This window comes from Nomascus leucogenys, chromosome 4, assembly GCF_006542625.1.
Source record: "Nomascus leucogenys isolate Asia chromosome 4, Asia_NLE_v1, whole genome shotgun sequence".
Lineage (NCBI taxonomy): Eukaryota > Metazoa > Chordata > Mammalia > Primates > Hylobatidae > Nomascus > Nomascus leucogenys.
The window spans coordinates 23,033,314-23,054,481 of record NC_044384.1 but is presented as its reverse complement, the minus strand read 5'-3'; the positions used below and the strand labels follow the sequence as shown (position 1 = coordinate 23,054,481).

At 37.9% G+C, this 21,168-nt stretch overlaps 1 protein-coding gene across 4 annotated transcripts in view; it reads left to right on the top strand.

Moving 5' to 3' along the window:
• The window catches only part of WDR7 (WD repeat domain 7), a 372,747-nt gene that overhangs the window by 7,705 nt on the left and 343,874 nt on the right, over nt 1-21,168 (top strand). For all 4 annotated transcript variants that reach the window (XM_003264268.4, XM_003264267.4, XM_030810359.1 and 1 more), the window contains exons 2-3: nt 13,697-13,868; nt 20,549-20,655. In XM_003264268.4, coding sequence (XP_003264316.2) covers nt 13,710-13,868; nt 20,549-20,655 — 266 coding nt within the window. In that variant the 5' untranslated portion in view covers nt 13,697-13,709. The remainder of the gene's footprint in view (nt 1-13,696; nt 13,869-20,548; nt 20,656-21,168) is intronic.

The window sequence follows — 21,168 nt, the reverse complement described above, 5'->3', positions numbered from 1 at the left end:
AATTACTAGGCCTTAGTGACTGTAGTAGTGATTATGTCAGCTAATTTGCTTCATAGGCCCTAAGATATATTTTGCTATGTATATGTCACGATAGACTAACAGAGGCAGGAGTGAAAGTAAAACCTGTAGCTGGGGAAAAAACAATAATATGTTAATGATATTTTGGTTAAGGAGACTTGTATTAATTGTTGACATTATTATAGAAGAACTAATTGACAAGAAACTCCCCTGTGAAATCCAAAACATATAAAATCGGGATATACTTTAATTTGCTGATGGGTGCAACTTTACTTAAACCAACGCAAACATATTTCATTCACTAGTTTGTTTATTTGTTCAAGTATTTGGATTCCTTCTATGTGGAAAGAATTTTAGGCACTGGGAATACAATAGAGAAGAAGCCAAACACAGATCTTTACCATCATAGAACATATAGCAGGAGAGGCAGATGATAAATAAATAAAACATATGGTATGTTAAATGATTGTAAGTGTTTTGTTTGAATGGTAGATTTTGCAATTTATGATGGTCAGGAAACCCTTCACTAAAAAGGTAATATTTTATAGAGATTTGAAGAGGGCGAAGGAGTGTGCCAGAAGGAATCTGGGGTGAGGGACACTGTTCTGAGGTAAGATTCTGTTTAGTATCTTTGAGCAACACCAATGAATCAGGGCAGATGGAAAAGAGTAAGCAAGGGAGAGAACAACCACCTCACTCATATAGGATAGGCAGTTGTTTGTAGAGTTGGCTTTTGCTCTGTGTGAGACAGGAAGCCATTGGAAGATTTTGAGATGTGATCACAGCATGATTTTTTTTTTTTAAATAGTATTACTCTATATGCTGTGTTGAGACTGCAGGGGAGCAAAGATGGAAACAGGGAGACCAGTTAGAGGGCTGTTGTGTTATCCCTGATGGAAGATGCTGATTGAGAATAGGGTGGTTGTAGTGAAAGTGTTGAGATGTTGCAGGATTCTGGATATGATTTGAAGGTATAGCCAGTGGAGTTTACTGATGGATTGGGATGTGGAATGTGTATGTGTGAGAGAGTAATAGAGCAACTAAAGATGATTCTAGGATTTTGGTCTGTGTAACTATAAAACTGGAGTTGCCAATAACTGAGATGGGTAGACTGTGGGAGGGGCATGATTGAGGAATGAACAGGGGCTCACTTTTGGACATGCCAAGTTTGAGAAACTTATTAGCTATTCAAAAGGAGATGTTGAGTAGGAAGCTGGACATATGGATTTGGATTTCAGAAAAGCATCCCACACAATAAATTGGGGAACTGTCAATGTATACAGGTTGAGCATCCCTAATCTGCAATCCAAAATGCTCCAAAATCCAAAACTCTTGAGCATAAACCTGACACTCCAAAGAAATGCTCATTGGAGCATTTTGCATTTTGGATTTTTCAGATTAGAGGTGCTCAACCTGTAAGTATAATACAAATATCCCCAAATCTGAAAAAAATCCAAAATCTAAAACACTTCTGATCCCAAGTGTTTCAGATAAAGGATACTCAACCTATAGATGATATTTAAAGCAATGAGGCTTGATGAGATCATTGAGGGAGGGAGTGTTGCCAGAGAAGAGAAGTCTAAGGACTAAGTTCTGGGAATGCCAATATGTAAAGGTTAAAAAAAAGAAAGAAAGAAAGAAAAGAAAGAAAGGAGACTAAAGCTAGAGAAGAAGAAGGAAAGTCAGGAAAAGATGAAGACTTTGAGGCCAGGTAAAGAAGTATTTATTTCAAGGATGGAATATGAACTGTCAAATGTTGCTGGTAAGTCAAGTAAGATAAGGGATAGAACTTGAGAATGGATTTAACAGTGGGAGGTCATTGGTGACCTTGTCAAGGGCAGTTTTTGTGACAGGCAGAGCAGGAGGAGGGTAATGTTACAAATGAGAAGTTTAATTTGAGACATCACATATTTCCTCAGAGTTTAAAACGGAAATAGAGAGCTGGGTTCCTCTCTAGTCAGTGTGACTTTCATACCTTCACAGTTGCCCGTCTTATTTTAGTGATTCCAAGACTAATGTGACAATTCAGCTTCCAATTTGTGGAAGCATGTTTTTTTCTTCTTTTTCTGTTTAATTCAATTTATATACAATGAGAAAGTTCAGTGCTCAGTTTAGACTTTTGATGGCAACCTAAGGGAAGAAATTGGAATGACTGGAGATGCAAATGAGATTAGAGGTGGGTGGCAGGAGAAAGTTGAAGTTGGTCAACCAAATGGAATTTCCTTTAAAAAGTAAGGTCTTGGTGGGCATAATGGGCTTTTAGCTTAATCAGTAACTCTTGAAACTGATGTAGGTTGGTGATGGATAGAGCATAAGCAGTAGAGTTCATTCATTCTAATAGCACCTGCACAAATTTATTTATTTATTTTTTTGAGACAGAGTCTTGCTCTGTTGCCCAGGCTGGAGTGCAGTGACGCAATCTTGGCTCACTGCAAGCTCCGCCTCCTGGGTTCACGCCATTCTCCTGCCTCAGCCTCTCTGAGTAGCCGGGACTACAGGCGCCTGCCACCACGCCCGGCTAATTTTTTTGTATTTTTAATAGAGACGGGGTTTCACCGTGGTCTCGATCTCCTGACCTCGTGATCTGCCCGCCTCGGCCTCCCAAAGTGCTGGGATTACAAGCGTGAGCCACCGCGCCCGGCCTACAAATTTAAAACATGATTTATATGCCTCAACATCTATGAATCACTTTTAAAATGTGATTTATTTTTGACCAGATAGTTCTGCAGTTCTTCAAAATCTGTCTCTCATACACTCAGGGCTGTTTAGCAATAAGAAATAAGTGTAGTCTCCTGTTGCCATCTGCTCATTCCACATGTTCCTTTGAAACTGAACACTGGAACTCCCTTTAACCAAGCAGTCCTAAAGTGTCAGGCTCATTGAGAGTACAGTATATTTCTTAACCACCCAAATAACAAAGTATAATCTTGTCAGCTGCTTAAGTGTTCTGAAGGTTGTGTCCCTTACAGCTCTTAAATTCTGGAAACACTTTGTTATAAGGAAGCAGCTGAGTAGTTTCTTTAGTGTGTTTTTATGACCTAGCTGTTCCATTGTAGTATAATAAACAGAGTCTTCATTATCTGCTTCAGATTTGTTTTCCAAGTCTTCAGTCGATTGGTGGTAAATGCACAAGCACACACACACACACAAAATACATCATCTTAATCATCACGTCCTCATCACATCATACTGTGATCTTGACTTAGGTACACTCTTTTGACAAATGACATAGGAATGTTCTCTGAGAATTCGAATAAACCTTTACAAACTTCTCCTTCTTCTTTCACTGCAGCTGTGGCAAATACATTTAGCTGTTTAGGGTTTAGTACTTGCTTCTCATGTTCCCCATTGGTAGGTGGGTAGCTAAGGCCTATGCCAGTTCATGTGTGCCCATTCTCATGAGAGAAAATTTGTTTTTGTCTGCAAGTCACAGGGGGCCTGCCTGGGACATGAGAAGTACACAGACTGAGAACATATTGACTATCCTGCTGGGATAGAAATGCATCTTACTTTTGCATTTGAGAGCTAGACAAACAGTGTGGAGGAATTAACATTGATCTGATACTAGTTTGTATATAATCTTAACTGTTTATAGCTTTTAGAAATCATGTGTGCTACCAATATTACATGGGATAGTGTGGAACAGGATGGTCTTATCAGAATATCGCCCCATAGGTCATTGATAGTTTCAAAAGGAAAAACAAAAACAGTAGCAGTGAAAGTAATCTGGTAGTCACCATCTGAATCAAATGGTCAGAGGTAGCATAGTTGCTCATAGGACAATATGATGTTATATGCCTCCTGAGGTGATGCAGTGTGAAGTGTACATCAACATCTATCGAGTATTCTTGCCAACAGTGTTCACTTGAGGCAAACATTAGATCCAATTTCGTTTGTAGTAAAAACAAGTGATGGAGGAACAGGTGTAGTAAAAACAGGTGATGGAGGAACAAGGAACAAGTTAAATGATATCATAAAAAACAATCAGAAAAATCTTCAGATATGGAACATTCTACAAACAATTGGTTTGGCTTCTTAAAATTAGTATTAAAAAAAATAAGGTGGGATTATTCTAGAACTAAAGAGACATAACAGCTTTTTTAGCCTGTTCAGGCTGCCATACAAAATACCACAAACTGAGTGGCTTAAACAACAGAATTTTATTTTCCCACAGTTTTGGAGGCTAGAAGTGCCCCAGATCAAGGTCGGAAGGTTTATTTTCTGTGAGGGCTCTCTTCTTGGCTTGCAGATGGCTGCGCTCTCACCGCGTCCTCACAGTGGTGGAGAGGGAGAGAGCTTTTGTGTCTCTTACCCTTCTTACAAGGACACCAGCCCTATCACAGTAGTGTCTTGCTCTGATGACCACATTTAACCTTTATCACCTTCTCACAGGCCTGACCTCCAAATACACAAATACACTGGGGGTTAGGGCTTCCACATATGCATTTTGGGAGGACATATCATTCAGTTCATAACAACAAATGCAGTGCATAAAACTTGAGTATTTTGTTTACAGGTTTGAGAGAAAACATTATGAGAAGCATTTTGTAGATTATTGAAGTAATTTGAATATGGACTAGTTTGTAGATGCTATTAGAGAATGATTATGGTGTTGATAATAGTGAGTGTGATAATGGTATTGTGTTTATGAAGGAGAATGCCCTTATTTTTAAGTTCTGTCTTTAAAAGCATTTAGGGGTGACTCATCATGGTATGTATAAGTTACTTTCAAGTGGTTCTACACACACAAAATACGTACACATATAGATGCACAGACTTTTTAAAAACACACATATATGCACAGCATATATACACCACATATATGTACAGCGTATATACATATATATATGCACAGCATATATGTAGATATACCACACTGCCAAGGGAAATATGACACGATACTATTTTTTGAGTGATTGTTATATTCTTCTTTGAACTTTTGTATATTTGAGATTTTTCATAATAAAAATTTGGGAGGAATCACGAGGAGAAAGGCAATTTCATTTAAAAATTTTTAAAGGCATATCAAATTAAAAAAAAAACCAACATGAGGTAACAGGGTTAAGTCTTTGGAATTTTTCTTAGGGCTTTTTGGGCCTTCACATGTCTAGGTAGAGGAAAGATGAGAAAATAGGAAGAAGATAATGGGGACAGTCCGCTGTACCAGAAAAAAAGTGAGTGCATTGCAAAAAATCAGCAACGTCACGCTAGCAGCTATAAAGTATATATAAGATAATTGGACTTAGGAAGAATAGGTATCAACAATCGATTAATGTCAGAACATCCTCTTTCTTCACTTCTCTTATAAGGTGTTGCTTGTCTCTGCAATATTGGAGAGCTCTGCCCTGGAGTGTCATTTTAGAAGGATTGTTAACCCCTTCATGTAGTGGGAGATCTTGAGTGTCCTTAAATTAAGTCTTTTTGAGGGCTCAGACTAGAGTACATGAGGCCTTTATACTAAGGAAATGGAAGCACCAAGTTAAAGACCACATATTTCAAAATGCTAATTGTAATGAGAGGGAGAGAGATTATTAGGGTTCCAAGTAGAGGCCAGTGAAGGTATTTGGATAAAAATGAAATGTAGACATGTTTGAAGGGCAAAGGTTAACTTATAAAATAGATTGAAATGGTAGACGGTGAGAGCATAATTAAAGGAGGAAGATTTTTGCAGAGTTCAGGAGAAGTTTTTTTTTTTTTAAGAGACATTTTTCCTCAAAAGAGTTAAATTTGAGTTGTACATGAAACCCTTAATACAGCCCTTGGCACATAGTGAGGGCTTAATAAATGCTAGTTATTGTTATTCTCTGTTTATTCATTCAATAAATACATATTGGCCACTAGTAAAAGTCAGCGTTTTAGGTGCAGATATGCAGCTTACTTGATAATGCTTAGATAACAAAGGTGCTAGATTTACAGATTTTATCCTTGAGAAACATAGGCTGTGCAAATGAATGAGTGTTATGCATCAAGCATTTGGAAGGTGTAGCGAAAATAGGAGTAGCAGGAGTAGTAAATCATGCGGCTCAGGACAGGGCACTCACAGTGGATGGGAGTTAGCATTTGAAAAGATTATAGGCTAAAGATAAATACTTGTTAAAGTTAAATGTATTTTCAAAACCCCACGTTGTGTTCATATGTACAACTTTAAAACAAAAGAATTTGGTGTGGCTGGGCACGGTGGCTCATGGCTGTAATCCCAGCACTTTGGGAGGCTGAGGTGGGTGGGTCACCTGAGGTCAGGAGTTTGAGATCAGCCTGGCCAACATGGCAAAACTCTGTCTCTGCTAAAAATACAAAAATTGGTTGGGACTAGTAGCGGGCGCCTGTAATCCCAGCTACTCAGGAGGCTGGGGCAGGAGAATCCCTTGAATCTGGGAGGTGGAGGTTGCAATGAGCCGAGATTGCACCACTGCACTCCAACCTGGGTGACAAGAGTAAATCTCCATCTAAAAAAAAAAAAAAGAAGAAGAAGAAGAACGTGGTGTAGGTGTATCTAGGCCACTTTATTTAACTGTATTATAATGGAAAACACAATGATGGGGCAAAAACAAACACACAAACAAAAAACCCAGGAATTTATCTTGAGAATTAGGAATTCTACTCAGCCCAGTCTCCTGTTTCTAGTCTTCCTCTTAAAAGGCAGTCATTATTACTGATTTTTTTTTGTTCGTTATCATTTCAGAATTACTCAAAGTGTGTGTGTACCCACTGTATATTTTGGTGTTTGTTTTATATCTCATACTGCAGTGTTCCATTATAAAGCTTTATCACAATTTATTTAACCCCTGATTTGTGGACATTGAAGTTCTTTCCAGGTACCCTTTAAAAATTATAGACATTTTCAAATATATAAAAGTAGAAAGAACAGTATAATGCACACTCTTGCACTAAAAAGAGCTTCAATACTTACTTTCACAGTTTGAGTTCCCTGGCAAGCAGACTCTGAGATGGAGACTCAGGCTTGTTAGGGAGTACTCTTGGGATCAACACCCAGGGAAAGGAAATAGCTTTGGCCCGGGGTTAAAGTTGAGTCGTGATGAGTCTCAGAGGAGTCTCAGTTGACCCTGGGGGACGTTCTGAAGATGGGATGACCCTTCAGAGATATCCTGAATTGTGAGGGGGTCTGGCCTTTATATTTCCATATTGATCCGTCACTGGATGTGGGCTGTCCCATGGGAAGGATACAAGAGCTTGGACAAGCCATCTCTCTTGGGCTGAGGCAATCCTTAGTGGTGCTGACAACCTGGGCTTGTCTACTGGGAGCTCTCTCACCAGTTGGGTCCTTCTTTCCTGAAGGAAGATTTGGGCACATAACATCCATCATACTTAGGATACTATTTCATCTTCATTCCTTCTTTTTTTTTTTTTTGAGGCACAGTTTCGCTCTTGTTGCCCAGGCTGAGTGCAATGGCACAATCTTGGCTCACTGCAACCTCTGCCTCCCGGGTTCAAGTGATTCTCCTGCCTTAGCCTTTCTAGTAGCTGGGATTACAGGTATGCGCCACCATGCCCAGCTAATTTTTTATTTTTAGTAGAGACGGGGTTTCTTCATGTGGGTCAGGCTGGTCTCGAACTCCCAACCTCAGGTGATCCGCCCACCTTGGCCTCCCAAAGTGCTGGGATTACAGGCGTTAGCCACCGCGCCTGGCCTCATCTTCATTCCTTCTAACACGTCTTAGCCCATATTCTCTTTCCTCTCCCGGGAGCCACTGATCACAGACATCATATGATTTTATCTGTAAACACTGCAGTTCCATTTATCTTTTTAATGAGTACTATGTTTTGGCAAAATCTTGATTAACCGGAATGCCTGGATAATGAAGCTTTCTGATAAATGGAATTTTGTGGTAAATGAAGACAATATAGGATAGTGAAAAGTGTTGCATTAAGACCCAGGAGATCTGTGTTTGCCTTTGAGCTCTGAGATCAATTTGCTGTGTGATCTTGAGAGAGTTGCTAACAGACCTAAATATCCACCCAAATAAAAAATCCCCCGGATGGTAACCAGCTATACTCTCCGTTCTAGATTGGGAAACCAGGCTATTTTTTTTTTGTCAATTATAAAAGCCTTTCTTTTTTAAATGCTTAAATATAAAAAATAAAAGCAAAATAGCAGGAGACAGAGTGTTATTTCATAAACTTTTGAAATGGCTTGGTTTGGCAAAAGCTCATTGCCTTTTTACCATTCAGGTAGAACAGTTTTTGTTGAGGTCTCTGGTATCATTTTATGAAAATACTTTCTGAGTTACAATTTTTCAGAGACCAGATTCCTCTTTAGCGTCATTGCACTCTCTTTCCTTCCTCTGCCTCACTATGCTTCCCTCCTACCTCTTTCCTTACTACCCAGTTTGGAAAGCAATAGTCTTCTTGCCTGTGGCCTTACGTATTTCGCCAACCCCCATGACTTATTATTCTTCCTCTGTAATGTCTCCTATTTTTCTTTCAGTACTCTAACTTTAGCTAAGCTTCTTATCACTTAGCACCCAGGCTTATTGCAGTACCATCATATTTGGTTTCTCTGTCTTTAGTTGTTTCTCTGTGTTAATCCAACCTTCATACTGTCTCAAAAAGTTTGAGCATGTTGCTTCTCTGTGTAGATATCTGCTTATTGGACCATTAAGTATCTTTACAATGTGGCCCAACTGAAGATCAGTGTGGAACCTTGTATTTTCTCTCATCCTCAAACCTAGAGTTAATGAATTATGGTTAAGCATAGAATAATTTATCTTCCGTGTTGGAATCTAAATTATCGATACTTCTCTAGGCATCAGTATTGTAATAATAATGCCCATCCTTTACTTAGAAAGCTTTCAGTATTTAAAACTGCTTTTTCTTTTCTTTTATCCTCAAAGTACCTTTGTGTGAAACTTGCATCAGAATCCATGTTGCATCCTGATCACCTTGGTGTGTTGAAAATCAAGTCTTATCTATTATATCTTTAAAGTAGCTGTCATATCAGTATTATTATTAGTACTATTCTCACCATCAACACCCTTCACCATATATTTATTAAAGATGTCCTATGCTCTAGATGCTGTGCTAAGCATCATTTGGTAGTGAGTACACAGTGTGCCTCTTGTAACCAGGGAGCTTGAAAGAGTAGTGGCGGAGACAGCCATTAACAGAGACGCCCCAGAAATAAGTAATGAGAGATTGTGATAAATTTAGGCACCACCATTTCTCTCCTGCAGAACTTCAGTAGCCTTATTGGTCTTCAGGGTCCTCAGTTTTATCCCTCTCTATTATATCACAGCTAGAGTGATCTTTCTGAAAAGCAATGTCAGATTTAAAACACTTTACCTGCTTCCCTTTGCTGTCAAATTAAAGTCCAAACTCTTGAAAATGTCTTACCAAGAAGCCCCTTGTGATCTGATGCATGTTGGCTATTGGTTGTTTTTTCACCATTCTGCCTTTTTACTTTAAATGTCAGCCCTACTATTTACTGTTTAGAAAGAATTGAGATTATACCTCTGGCCCTAGAACATGTGATTACCTGAGCCTATTCTGGTTAATTCCTACTCATTCTAGTCATCATTTCTTCTAGGAATCCTTCCTGGACCCATTGAAGTCTAGGTTAGGGAATCCATCTTTTGTGTTTCCATATGTCTTGAGACTTCTCTCATGCTCTGTGGTAATTGTTTACATGTACGTAAGCCCCACTGGATAGCTGAATTGTGTCTATTTTATTTATTGTTGTGATACCTATACCTACCAGGGTATTGCCATGAACTGGAAACCTGAGAAATGCTGCTCTAAAATAGATACTAATTATTAGAAGTTTGAAATTTTATTTGAAAGCCATTTTAGTTTTGGGATGGAAGTTGGTAGTATTATTTCTAATAAAGTAATACAGAGCTAAATTGTTATATTTGCATTGCACAATTGCACAATTTGAATTGTGTTTGACAGGCATACACAGTAATACTTTTATACTTTGGCAGAAAGTCAATGAAAGGTATTAACCTGTTGGAAAGTCCAATCTTATTGAATATTAAGTGCTGGAAGAAACCTGTAGATGCGTAAGCAGAATGTGAAGAAGTAGCAAAATCTGTGTCTGTGTGTGTGTTTTAAATAATATTTACTGAGCATCTGCCATGTGCTAGGTGTTGTACTAGTTGCATTACATATATGGTCTCTTGATCTTTATGACATCTTTCTGAGAGGAGGAGAATATTATTATCGATCTTTTACAGATGGAGAAACTGAGACCTAGAGAGATAACTTTGTCAAGATCACATAGAAGGGCCAGGATTTGAATACAGGTCTTCTGATTGTAGGCCCACTGTTCTTTCAGTTATTATTTTTGTTGCTCTTGTTGACTGGAGTACAGTATTTTAAATTATTTCTATACAGAGCTGAAAAATAGGTGAAATTAGGGGAAATAAAGCAATACCTGAAATTAATCAAAAGAGATGACTGAAATTTTATCTCTAAGGCACCTGTTTCCTTATGATTTGATTTGTTGACTTAAAAATGATTCAATATTTTCATAACTTGAGAAAACTAAGCCTCAGAAATGAGATATCATCAAAGACTGCATAACTAGTGACAAAATGAGAAATAGAATCTGGAACTACTGATATTTGTTGACTCTAGAGCTTTATCTTTTAAACATTTTAATTGAATAAGCAGTCTCTAAATGTAATTTTAAGCCAGATTTTGATACAAACATAAATGAAAACTCAATGTTCCTAATATTATTTTGTTTTTAGAAGCATCTAGTCTAAGAACATATCAATTTGTAAGATCATGTTGAAATTTGAAAGATAGCATATGCCCTCAATGTATTAGTTGCAAAATCTGAATATATTATATATATAATATTTTGGAGAATTAGTAAGGTAATTTTATTTGAGAGTTTCTATTAAAGTTAATACCATAACAGATTATTCTAGTCATTTGTTCAATCACTTTTGCTTTTGGCATTTTCCATAAAAATAGAATTTTTTTATCCCAATAAATCCTGTCCTGTGACTTGCTTACTTCCACTTAATATAAAGCTTTTGGAACATATTGAGCTTTTTTGCTACAATAGGTGATAATGTTGGGAACGTTAAGCATGGATTATTAACTAATACATAGACTGGTTGAATGCTGTTGGCTGAAAAACCGCATGCTCTGGATTTACATTGCCCTTTTTTCCCCTTAAAAAACTTCCTTGTGTTGGCAGTTTAGTGTGTCTTGGCTTCTCCGTTATTCATTTTAAAGAAATTCAAACTTAGATTCCTGTGATCTACCTGACTAAATGGTTAGGTCCTGGCTAATTTGCCCTTTTTTTGTTTTGTTTTGATCAGTTGCTTAGAACTAGGTTTATGTGGTTGCCAATTCGCTGGTAGTCCTTCCTAGAAGTATTTGATTGACATATACTAGTCTATCATCACAAGCCATATTATCCTCTATTTCACATTATTTCATTAGTGCTTCTGGTGGCTTTTCTAAAGTTTCATTTTTATTAGGTTTATAAGGTATTAGAAAAAAATGTTTTGGGGCATTTAGTACCCTATACTCCATACTCCTGAATCTGTTTGCATTCTCTTTAAGCCAGGCAGTATGTACTGAGTACGAGTCGCCAACTAGCTAGAGAAACAGTGTTATTTCCAGGTGTCATCATGTTGGATTCAGTGTTTAGTACTTATTTACTTGAGAGAAATCTTTGGTGATATAATTTATTATTTTATTTTATTTTATTTTTGAGACGAACTCTCGCTTTGTCACCAGGCTGGAGTGCAGTGGCGCATTCTCGGCTCACTGCAACCTCTGCCTCCTGGGTTCAAGCGATTCTCCTGCCTTAGGCTTCTAAGTAGCTGGGACTACAGGCATCCACCACCTCGCCCGGGTAATGTTTGTATTTTTAGCATGGACAGGGTTTCACCATGTTGGCCAGGCTGGTCTTGAACTCTTGACCTTAAGTGATCTGCCGACCTTGGCCTCCCAAAGTGCTGGGATTACAGATGTGAGCCACCGCACCTGGCCATTGCCTCATTTTATCTTTAATGATTATACCTTTTGATTGGCCATCTGTCAGGCTATAGGTGACTCCTAGTGTCTAATGAGATCTGAGAGTACTCTCTTCTATGCAGCTTTCTTTGACTATTCAGTCTTTTTTTAACTTCTCTGAACTCCTGTTATCTAGGTCTTTAACCACAGTTTTTAACCCCTAAATATTGTTTTGCCAAGTAGATTTTAATTTTGTTATATTAAGGAATACTTTCTCATATGTGCTCTCCTGCAAGAGGTGCACTCCAGTATGCTCTGGTTAATTGATTACTATCTCAAATTTAAATCCCTTCACCAGAAACTACATTTTTTTCTTTAATGGAGAAAAGAGTTTACAAAGACATTCTTTTCTTCCCTCAATATTGAGAGTTTACCACAAAAGACTTTCATGACCTTCAGGCATAACAGGTTTGGAGTAAATGTGGTCGAATGGGTTTCTCACTGAGCAAAGTGTTTTTTTTTTTTTTTTTCTTTCTTTTTTTTTTTTGAGACAAAGTTTCCTGTTGCTCAGACTGGAGTGCAATGGTGCGATCTTGGCTCACTGCAACCTCTGCCTCCCGGGTTCAAGCCTCTCAAGTAGCTGGGATTACAGGCACCCGCCACCATGCCTGGCTAATTTTTGTATTTTTAGTAGAGATGGAGTTTCACCTTGTTGGCCAGGCTGGTCTTGAACTCCTGACTCAGGTGATCCACCCACCTTGGCCTCCCAAAGTGCTGGGATTACAGGCGTGAGCCACTGCGCCCGGCCCTGAATAAAGTTTTGAAAATGTTTAGCACAGTGTGAAACAGGACTGAGTTTTTCTTGGGCATTGGTATTTATTACTGGTTTGGAGACCTCATTTGTAATCAGTAGCCTAGCAGAGTGAGAAAGACCACAGATTCTGAAGTCAGGCCGCCTGGGTTCTGATCTGGACTCCATCACTTGTCACTCTGTGCCTCAGTGTCTTTGTCTATGACACTTTGTCTATGACATATGATAATAGTGTTTACCTCCTGATTTGTTGTAAGGATTAATTGAGTTTATATATGTACTTATATTTATACACACACATACAATGTTCAGAAGAATTTCTGGGACTTAGAAAATTCTTCATAATTATTGTCTAGTGGTAGTTGTACAGTACATTCTGTGTGTACCAGACTTTCTGAGAACAGTTTGACCTGTCTTTTTTAATGGAGGCATACAACTTGGGATCTGAAGGTCAAGATTTTTATTTGAGTTTTATGACTTGCTAGTTCTGTGTCCTAGGGCAGGTCATGTTTATGCCTCAGTTTCTAGTCAGCCAACGTCAAAAGGCTGTTTGAGAATCAAAATGAAATACTACACATAAAAGTGCTTTATCAACTGTTAAATCCTAGATAAATATGAGGTACTGAAGTCATTGGCCTTTCATTAGTAAATTTTAAAAACCGTGAATGCCTGGGGTGAAGACCTGTTTATTATTATTTTGTTGTTTCTTTTCACAGGTGTTGATTGTGTATTATTTTGTAAGCACCTGAATCTAGAGTAGTTATAATAAACTAGTCGGGTTTTTTTTTGAAAATGATAAATATTTAAGTAGCTGTAATTTACTCCCAGGAATATATGATTATTTTCAAATTGTTGGTTTTATAACAAAAATATATAACATGTTTTCGAGAGAAATATTGTAATATCTGACAATTTTTATAACATTTTCAGGTTTGAAAACACAATGGCAGGAAACAGCCTTGTTCTACCCATTGTTCTTTGGGGTCGAAAAGCGCCCACACATTGCATCTCAGCGGTACTTTTAACAGATGATGGGGCCACAATCATAACAGGATGCCACGATGGACAAATATGTCTCTGGGATCTTTCAGTAGAACTGGAAGTGAGTATTTGAAATGCCTATTGTACATTTTAGATATAAAAATCTACTTATTAGAAGATAATATAGTCCCCGAATGATGTTTTTGGGCCCACAGTAGATTTTCTGAAAAATGTGTTTTGACTAAAACTAGTAGTATACAGATTCATTATTTACACTGTTCATCAGAGTTGACTTCTGAGGGCTTTTGGCCATTTTCAATTGTAGTATTTACCCTAAGTGACTTAATGTTTTGTTACATTTAAGATTTTTCAAATGATGACCCATACTGAAGGAGGTTTTCCAAAGAGGTTTTAGAAAATTTAAAACACTTAAACCTTCTATGGTAAATGCTTTGAAGGGGGCAAAACTTTTCACACAGTGTAGATTTTGTAGTATTGATTTTTGAAATGACTGTGCCTTTACTGTCATTCCTTACTGCTATGGAATGCTCAGTGTGCTCTGCTTCCAGGGCTCTCAGTGGACAGAGCTAGGGAAATAGGAGTTGGGGACACACACACACACACACACACACACACACACACACGTTCACACTGATATGTCTAATTCCAACATAACACCTCAGCGTTTATCCTACTTTTCTCCTTTCCATATTTGTAACTCCTTTCTCTGACAACTCTTTCCAGGAATTTTTTGTCAGGGGGAAAAGAGAAAATGGAGTGGTAGCTGGTATGGAATGTGGGGTCAAGAAAGGTGATTTTTTAAATTACTTTTTTTGGATAATAGCCTTATTGAGATATAATTCACATACTACACAATTAATCTGCTTCAAATGCACATTTTGATGTTTCTTAGTATGTTCATAAAGTTGTGCAGCCATTACCAAGGTCAATTTTAGAACATTTTCATCACTTCCAAAACAAACCCTTTAAATGTCCCTCCTGGGCCAGGCATGGTGGCTCACGCCTGTAATTCCAGCATTTTGTGAGGCTGAGGTGGATGGATTGCTTGAGTCTAGGAGTTTGAGACCAGCCTGGGCAACATGGTGAAACCCCATTTCTACTGAAAATACAAAAAACTACCCGGGCGTGGTGGTGCATGCCTGTAGTCCCAGCTACTCCAGAGGCTGAGGTGGAAAAATCACCTGAGCCCAGGAGGTCGAGGCTACTCGTACCACTGCACTCCAGCCTGGGCAATGGGAGTGAGACCCTGTCTCCAAAAAAAAAAAAAAAAAAGTCACTTCTAGTACTCATTCTCCCTAGACCACCACTAATCTACTTTCTGTCACTAATGTTGTGATTATTCTGGACATTTAATATAAATGGAATCATATAACTGTAATATGTTTTTTTTATGACTGGCTTTTATCAGGTAGCATAATGTTTTTAAGGTTCACCCACATTGTAGCATGTATCAGTACTTCATTTCTTTTTATGGCCATATATTTTTGGCCCTTATGAGTAATGCTGCTATGAGTATTACACATTTGTGTATGAGTTTTTGTGTGGACACATGTTTTCAGTGCACTTAGGTATACACCCCCTGCGTGGAATTGTGGGATCATATGGTAGGTAACTCTATGTTTAATCTGTTATTTAAGGAACTGCCAGACTGTTTTCCAAAGTAACTGTATCATTTTGCATTCCCATCAGCAGTGCATGAGGGTTCCAGGTTTTCCATATCCTTGTCAATCAATAACTGTTATCTTTTTGATTCTAGCGCTAATTTTGTGTGTGAAGTGGTCTCATTGTAATTTTGGTTTGAATTTACCTGATGGCTAATGATGTTGAGCTTCTTTTCATGTTCTCATTGGCCATTTGTATATCTTCTCTGGCAAACTGTCTATTCAGAATCTTTGCCCATTAAAACAATTTTTAACTTAAAATTTTTTCCTTTGCCCATTTTAAAATTGGGTTATTTGTCTTTTTATTATTGAATTGTAAAAATTCTTCATATATTCTAGATACAGATCCCTTAACAGATATAAGATTTACATTTATTTTCTCCCATTTTATCGGTTGTTTTTTCACTTTCTCAATTGTGTCCTTTGAAGCACAAAATATTTTAAGTTTGATAAAGTTCAGTTTATCTCTTTTTCCTTTGTTTGCTTATGTTTTTGTTGTCATATCTAAGAAACCATTGCTAAATCTAAGGTCACGAAGATTTATCCCTGTGTTTTTTTTTCCTAAGAATTTTATATACTAGTTTTACCTCTTACATTTAGGTCTTCGATCCATATTAGTTAATTTTTCTGTGGTGTGAGAGAAGGGTTTGACTTCATTCTTTTGCATGTGGCTATCAAATTATCCTAGCAATATTGGTCAGAAGGACTACTTGTTCTCCATTGAATGCTATTGAACTCTTAAGAAAAATCAATTGACCATAAATGTCATGGGTTTCTATCTGGACTCTCAATTCTATTTTATGGTGCTGTGTATGTGTTCTTTTCCATGTCCTCTAGATGTCTATACTCACTGTCCTAATTATTATTGTTTTATATACCCACTGTCTTAATTACTATTGTTTTATATTAAGTTTTGAAATCCAGATATGTGAGTCCTCCAGTATTGCTCTTCTTTTTCAAGATTGTTTTGGTGGGGTCCCTGGAATTTCCATATGAATTTTACAATCAGCTTGTCAATTTCTACAAGGAAGTCAGTTGGGCTTTAATAGGGAATATGTTGACTCAGTAGATCAATTTGGATAGTATTGCTATTTTAACAACATCAAGTTTTCTGACCCACGAACATCGAATTCATTTCCATTTATTTAGATGTTTAGTTTTTTTCAGCGATATTTTGTAGTTTTCAGAATATAAGGTTTGTATTACTCTTATTAAATTTATTTCAAAGAATTTTATTTTTTGAATCTATTTGATATATAATTTTTCCATTTATTTTATTTTCAGATTTTTCATTGCTGGTGTATAGAAATACATCTGAGTTTGTTTATTCATCTTGTATCTTACAACCTTATTGGACTTACTACTTCTAATAGTTTTTTAGTGGATCCTTTAGGATTTTCTGCATACAAGATAATGTCACTCTCGAATAGAGATAGTTCTACTTTTTGCTTTCTAATAGGGATGCCTTTTATTTCTTTTTTTTTTTTTTTTGCCTAATATTCCTGGATGGCACCTCCATAACAATGTTGAACAGAAGTGGCAAGAGTGGACATCCTTGTTTCGTTCCTAATCTTAGCAGAGGGAAAGCATCTAGTCTTTCACTTTTATTTTTGTTATTTTTATTTTTTGTTGAGATAAGGTCTCACTCTGTTGCCCAGGCTAGGGTGCAATGATAGCTTACTGCAGCCTTGATCTCCCAGGTTCAAGTGATCCTCCTGCCTCAGCCTCTTGAGTAGCTGGGTCTACAGGTGCACACCACTACACTTGGCTATTATTGTATTGGGGCCTATCTCTCTTGTTAGCTCTAATAATATTTGCTTTATATATCTGGGTGCTCTGGTGCTGGGTGCATATATATTTAAAATTGTTATACCCTCTTGCTGAATTGACTTCTTTATCATTATATAGTGACCTTCTTTGTCTCTTCTTATAGTTTTTGTCTTGAAGTCCTATTTTGTCTGATGTAAGTGTACCTATTCCTGCTTTTTTTGGTTTCCATTGGCATGGAATATCTTTTTTCATCCCTTTATTTTCAGTCTATGTGTGTTTTTATAGGTGAAGTGTGTTTCTTGTAGGCAAGAGATCACTGGGTCTTGCTTTTTCATCCATTCAGCCACTCTGTCTTTTGATCGGAGAGGTTAGTCCATTTACATTGAGTGTTACTATTGATAAGTCCTTGTTATTACTGCTAAGTAAGGACTTATTTCTGCTATTTTGTTTTTTGTTTTCTTGTTGTTTTGTGGTCTTTATTTCCTTCAGGTCTTCCTTTCAGTGATGGTGATTTACTCTGGTGATACAATTTATTTTCTTGCTTTTTATTTTTTGTGTAACCATTGTATGTTTTTTGGTTTGAGATTACCATGAGGCTTGCAGATACTATGTTATAACCCATTATTTTAAGCTGAATATAACTTAACACTATTTGCATAAACAAAAACAAAGAAACAAGGACAACTAATAAAGACTCTACACCTTAACTTCCTCCCCTTGCTTTTTAACTTTTTTTTTTTTGGAAGACAGAGTCCCACTCTGTCACCCAAGCTGGAGTGCAGTGGCATGACCTTGGCTTACTGCAGTCTGTCTTCCTGGGCTCAGGCAGTCCTGCCACCTCAGCCTCCCGAGTATCTGAGACTACAGGCCCAGGTCACTATGTCCGGCTAAGTGTTGGAATTACAGGCATGAGCCAGGGGCCTGGCAGCTTTTTAACTTTTTATTGTTACTACTTATATCTTATTGTATTGTCTGTGTCTTGAAACGTTGTAGTTATTTTTGATTGTTTCATTTGCTCTTTCTACTTAAGAGTAGTTTACACAACATAATTACAGTGTTGCGATATTCTGTGTTTTTCTGTGTACTTACTATTACTGGTGAGTTTGTACCTTCAGATGCTCACTAACATCCTTTTCTTTCTGATTGAAGTACTCCCTGTAGCATTTCTTGTAGGATAGGTCTAGGATTGATGAAATCCCTCAGCTTTTGTTTGTCTAGAAAGTCTTTATTTCTCTTTCAGGCTTGAGGGATATTTTTGCTGGATTTACTATTCTTTCCTTTGGTACTTTAAATATGTCATGCCACTCTCCCCTGGCCTGTAAGATTTCCACTGAAAAGTCTGGTTCCAGACGTGTTGGAGCTCAATTGTTTGTTTGTTTGTTTTGAGACAGAGTCTTTCTCTGTTGCCCAGGCTGAAGTGCAGTGGTGTGATCTCAACTTCCTGCAACCTCTGCCTCCTGGGTTCCAGGGATTCCTGTGCCTCAGCCTTCCAAGTAGCTGGGACTACAGATGGCGTGCCACAACACTTGGCTAATTTTTGCGTTTTTAGTAGAGATGGGGTTTTGTCATTTTGCCCAGGCTGGTCTCAAACTCCTGGCCTCAAGTGATTCACCCACCTCGGGCCTTCCAGAGTGCTGGGATTTTAGGCGTGAGCCACTGCGCCTGGCCCAGTGTATGTTGTGTCTTTTCTCTTTTGGCTTTTAGGATTCTTTCTTTATCCTTGATCTCTGGGAGTTTGATTATCAAATACCGTGAGGTAGTCATCTTTGGGTTAAATTTGCTTGGTGTTCTGTATGTACTTGGATATTTATATATTTCTCTAGATTTGGGGATTCTTTGTTATTATTCCTTTGTATGAACTTTCTACCCCTATCTCCTTCTCTGCCTCCTCTTTATGACTAGTAACTCATAGATTTGCCCTTTTGAGGCTATTTTCTAGATCCTGTAGGCATGCTTCATGACTTTTTACTCTTTTTTCTTTTGTTTCCTTTGACTGTGTATTTTCAAATAGGCCATCTTCAAGCTCACTATTTCTTTTCTCTGCTTGATCAATTCTGCTATTAAAAGACTCTGATACATTCTTCAGTATGCCAATTGCATTTTCAGCTTCAGAATTTCTGCCAGATTCTTTTTTATTGTTTCAGTCTCTTAAATTTATCTGATAGAACTCTGAATTCTTTCTCTGTGTTATCTTGAATTTCTTTGAGTTTTCTAAAAACAGAGAATTCAAACCCTATTTTGAATTATCTGTCTGAACAGTCACATATTTGTTTCTCCTGGATTGGTCCCTGTTGCCATATTTCATTCATTTGGTGAGGTCGTGTTTTCCTGGATGGTCTTGATACTTGTAGATGTTTGTCTTGTCTGGCCATGGAAGAATTAAGTATTTATAGTATTCTTCACTCTCTGGACTTGTTTGTACCTGTCCTTCTTCGGAAGGCTTTCCAGATATTTGAAAGGACTTGGGTGTTGTGTTCTCAGCTGTATCTGCCTTAGGGGAGCCCCCAAGCCCAGTAACACTGTGGTCCTTTTTTTTTTGAGACGGAGTCTCACTCTGTCCCTCAAGCTGGAGTGCAGTGGAGGGATCTTGGCTCACTGCAACCTCTGCCTCCTGCGTTAGAGCGATTCTCCTGCCTCAGCCTCCTGAGTAGCTGGAATTACAGGCATGCACCACCACGCCTGGCTAATTTTTGTATTTTTAGTAGAGATGGGGTTTTACCATGTTGGTCAGGCTGGTCTTGAACTCCTGACCTCATGATCTGCCCACCTTAGGCTCCCAAAGTGCTGGGAGTACAGACATGAGCCACCACACCCAGCAGCACTGTGGTTCTTGCAGACTTGTAGAGGTACCGCCTTGATGGGCGTGGACAAGATTCGGGACAATTCTCTGGATTACCAGGCAGAGACTGTTGTTCTCTGTTCATCCTTTCCCCTAAACAGATGGAGTCTCTCTCTCTCTGTTTTGAACCACTTGGACAGTGGGGTGGAATGACGCAAACACCCCTGTGTCCAGCTTCACTAGTTCTGCGCTGGGTCAGACCTGAAGCCAGCATAGCACTGGGTTTTGCTTAAGGCCTGTTGTAACCACTCCCTGGCTACTGCCTATGTTTGTTAAGGCTCTGGGTCTCTACAATCAGCCAGTAGCGAAGCCAGCCAGGCCTCTGTCTTTCCTTTCAGGGCTAGAATTTCTCCCAGGCAGCTCCAGCAGTGCTATACAAGAGCCAGGGGCTAGAATAAAAAATCTTAGCAGTCTTCCTAGTCTTCTATTGTACTATGGCTAAGCTGGAACTCAAATAAAAGGTTAATTTTTAAGTTTGGTACTTAAACTAGCATATTTTTGCATTTCTAGATTAATCCTCGAGCACTGTTGTTTGGTCATACAGCGTCAATCACTTGTTTGTCTAAAGCTTGTGCTTCCAGTGACAAACAGTATATTGTGAGTGCATCTGAAAGTGGGTAAGTATTTTCTCATTTGCCTCTTTTTCTCATGAGTCTTTATAACTAGCACCAGTGCCTTATAAGTAGCGAGGTATTTTTTTTTTTTCTTTTAGAATATCTCCTAAATAAATGCTTTTTATTGTCTAAATCTAAAGGTAGATATTTAAAATCTGATTTTAGGGATGTAAATTTTATCTGTGTTAATGATTTTACAATACTTTTATTGTAATTTATGATTACGTCCTTTGGCTTGCTTTTAAGGAACTCAAAATACTATAAAAGTTAAAGCACGATCATTCATCTCCATATTGTTTTTATTGAGTTGCCAGACAACTTTGAGATTTCCTTTTAAAAACCTGAATGGTGCTAGGCTAGCATCAATTTTGAAGATGATGCCACGAAAAAGTCCATAACATGATATTGATATGTATTAATACGCTAACATAACTATTTGTGTTCCCAAGTCTCAGAATGAAGCTTGCTTTAGAGAAGCAGGTCATTGAACAGTAGTTGTAGGGTCCAATGTTACTA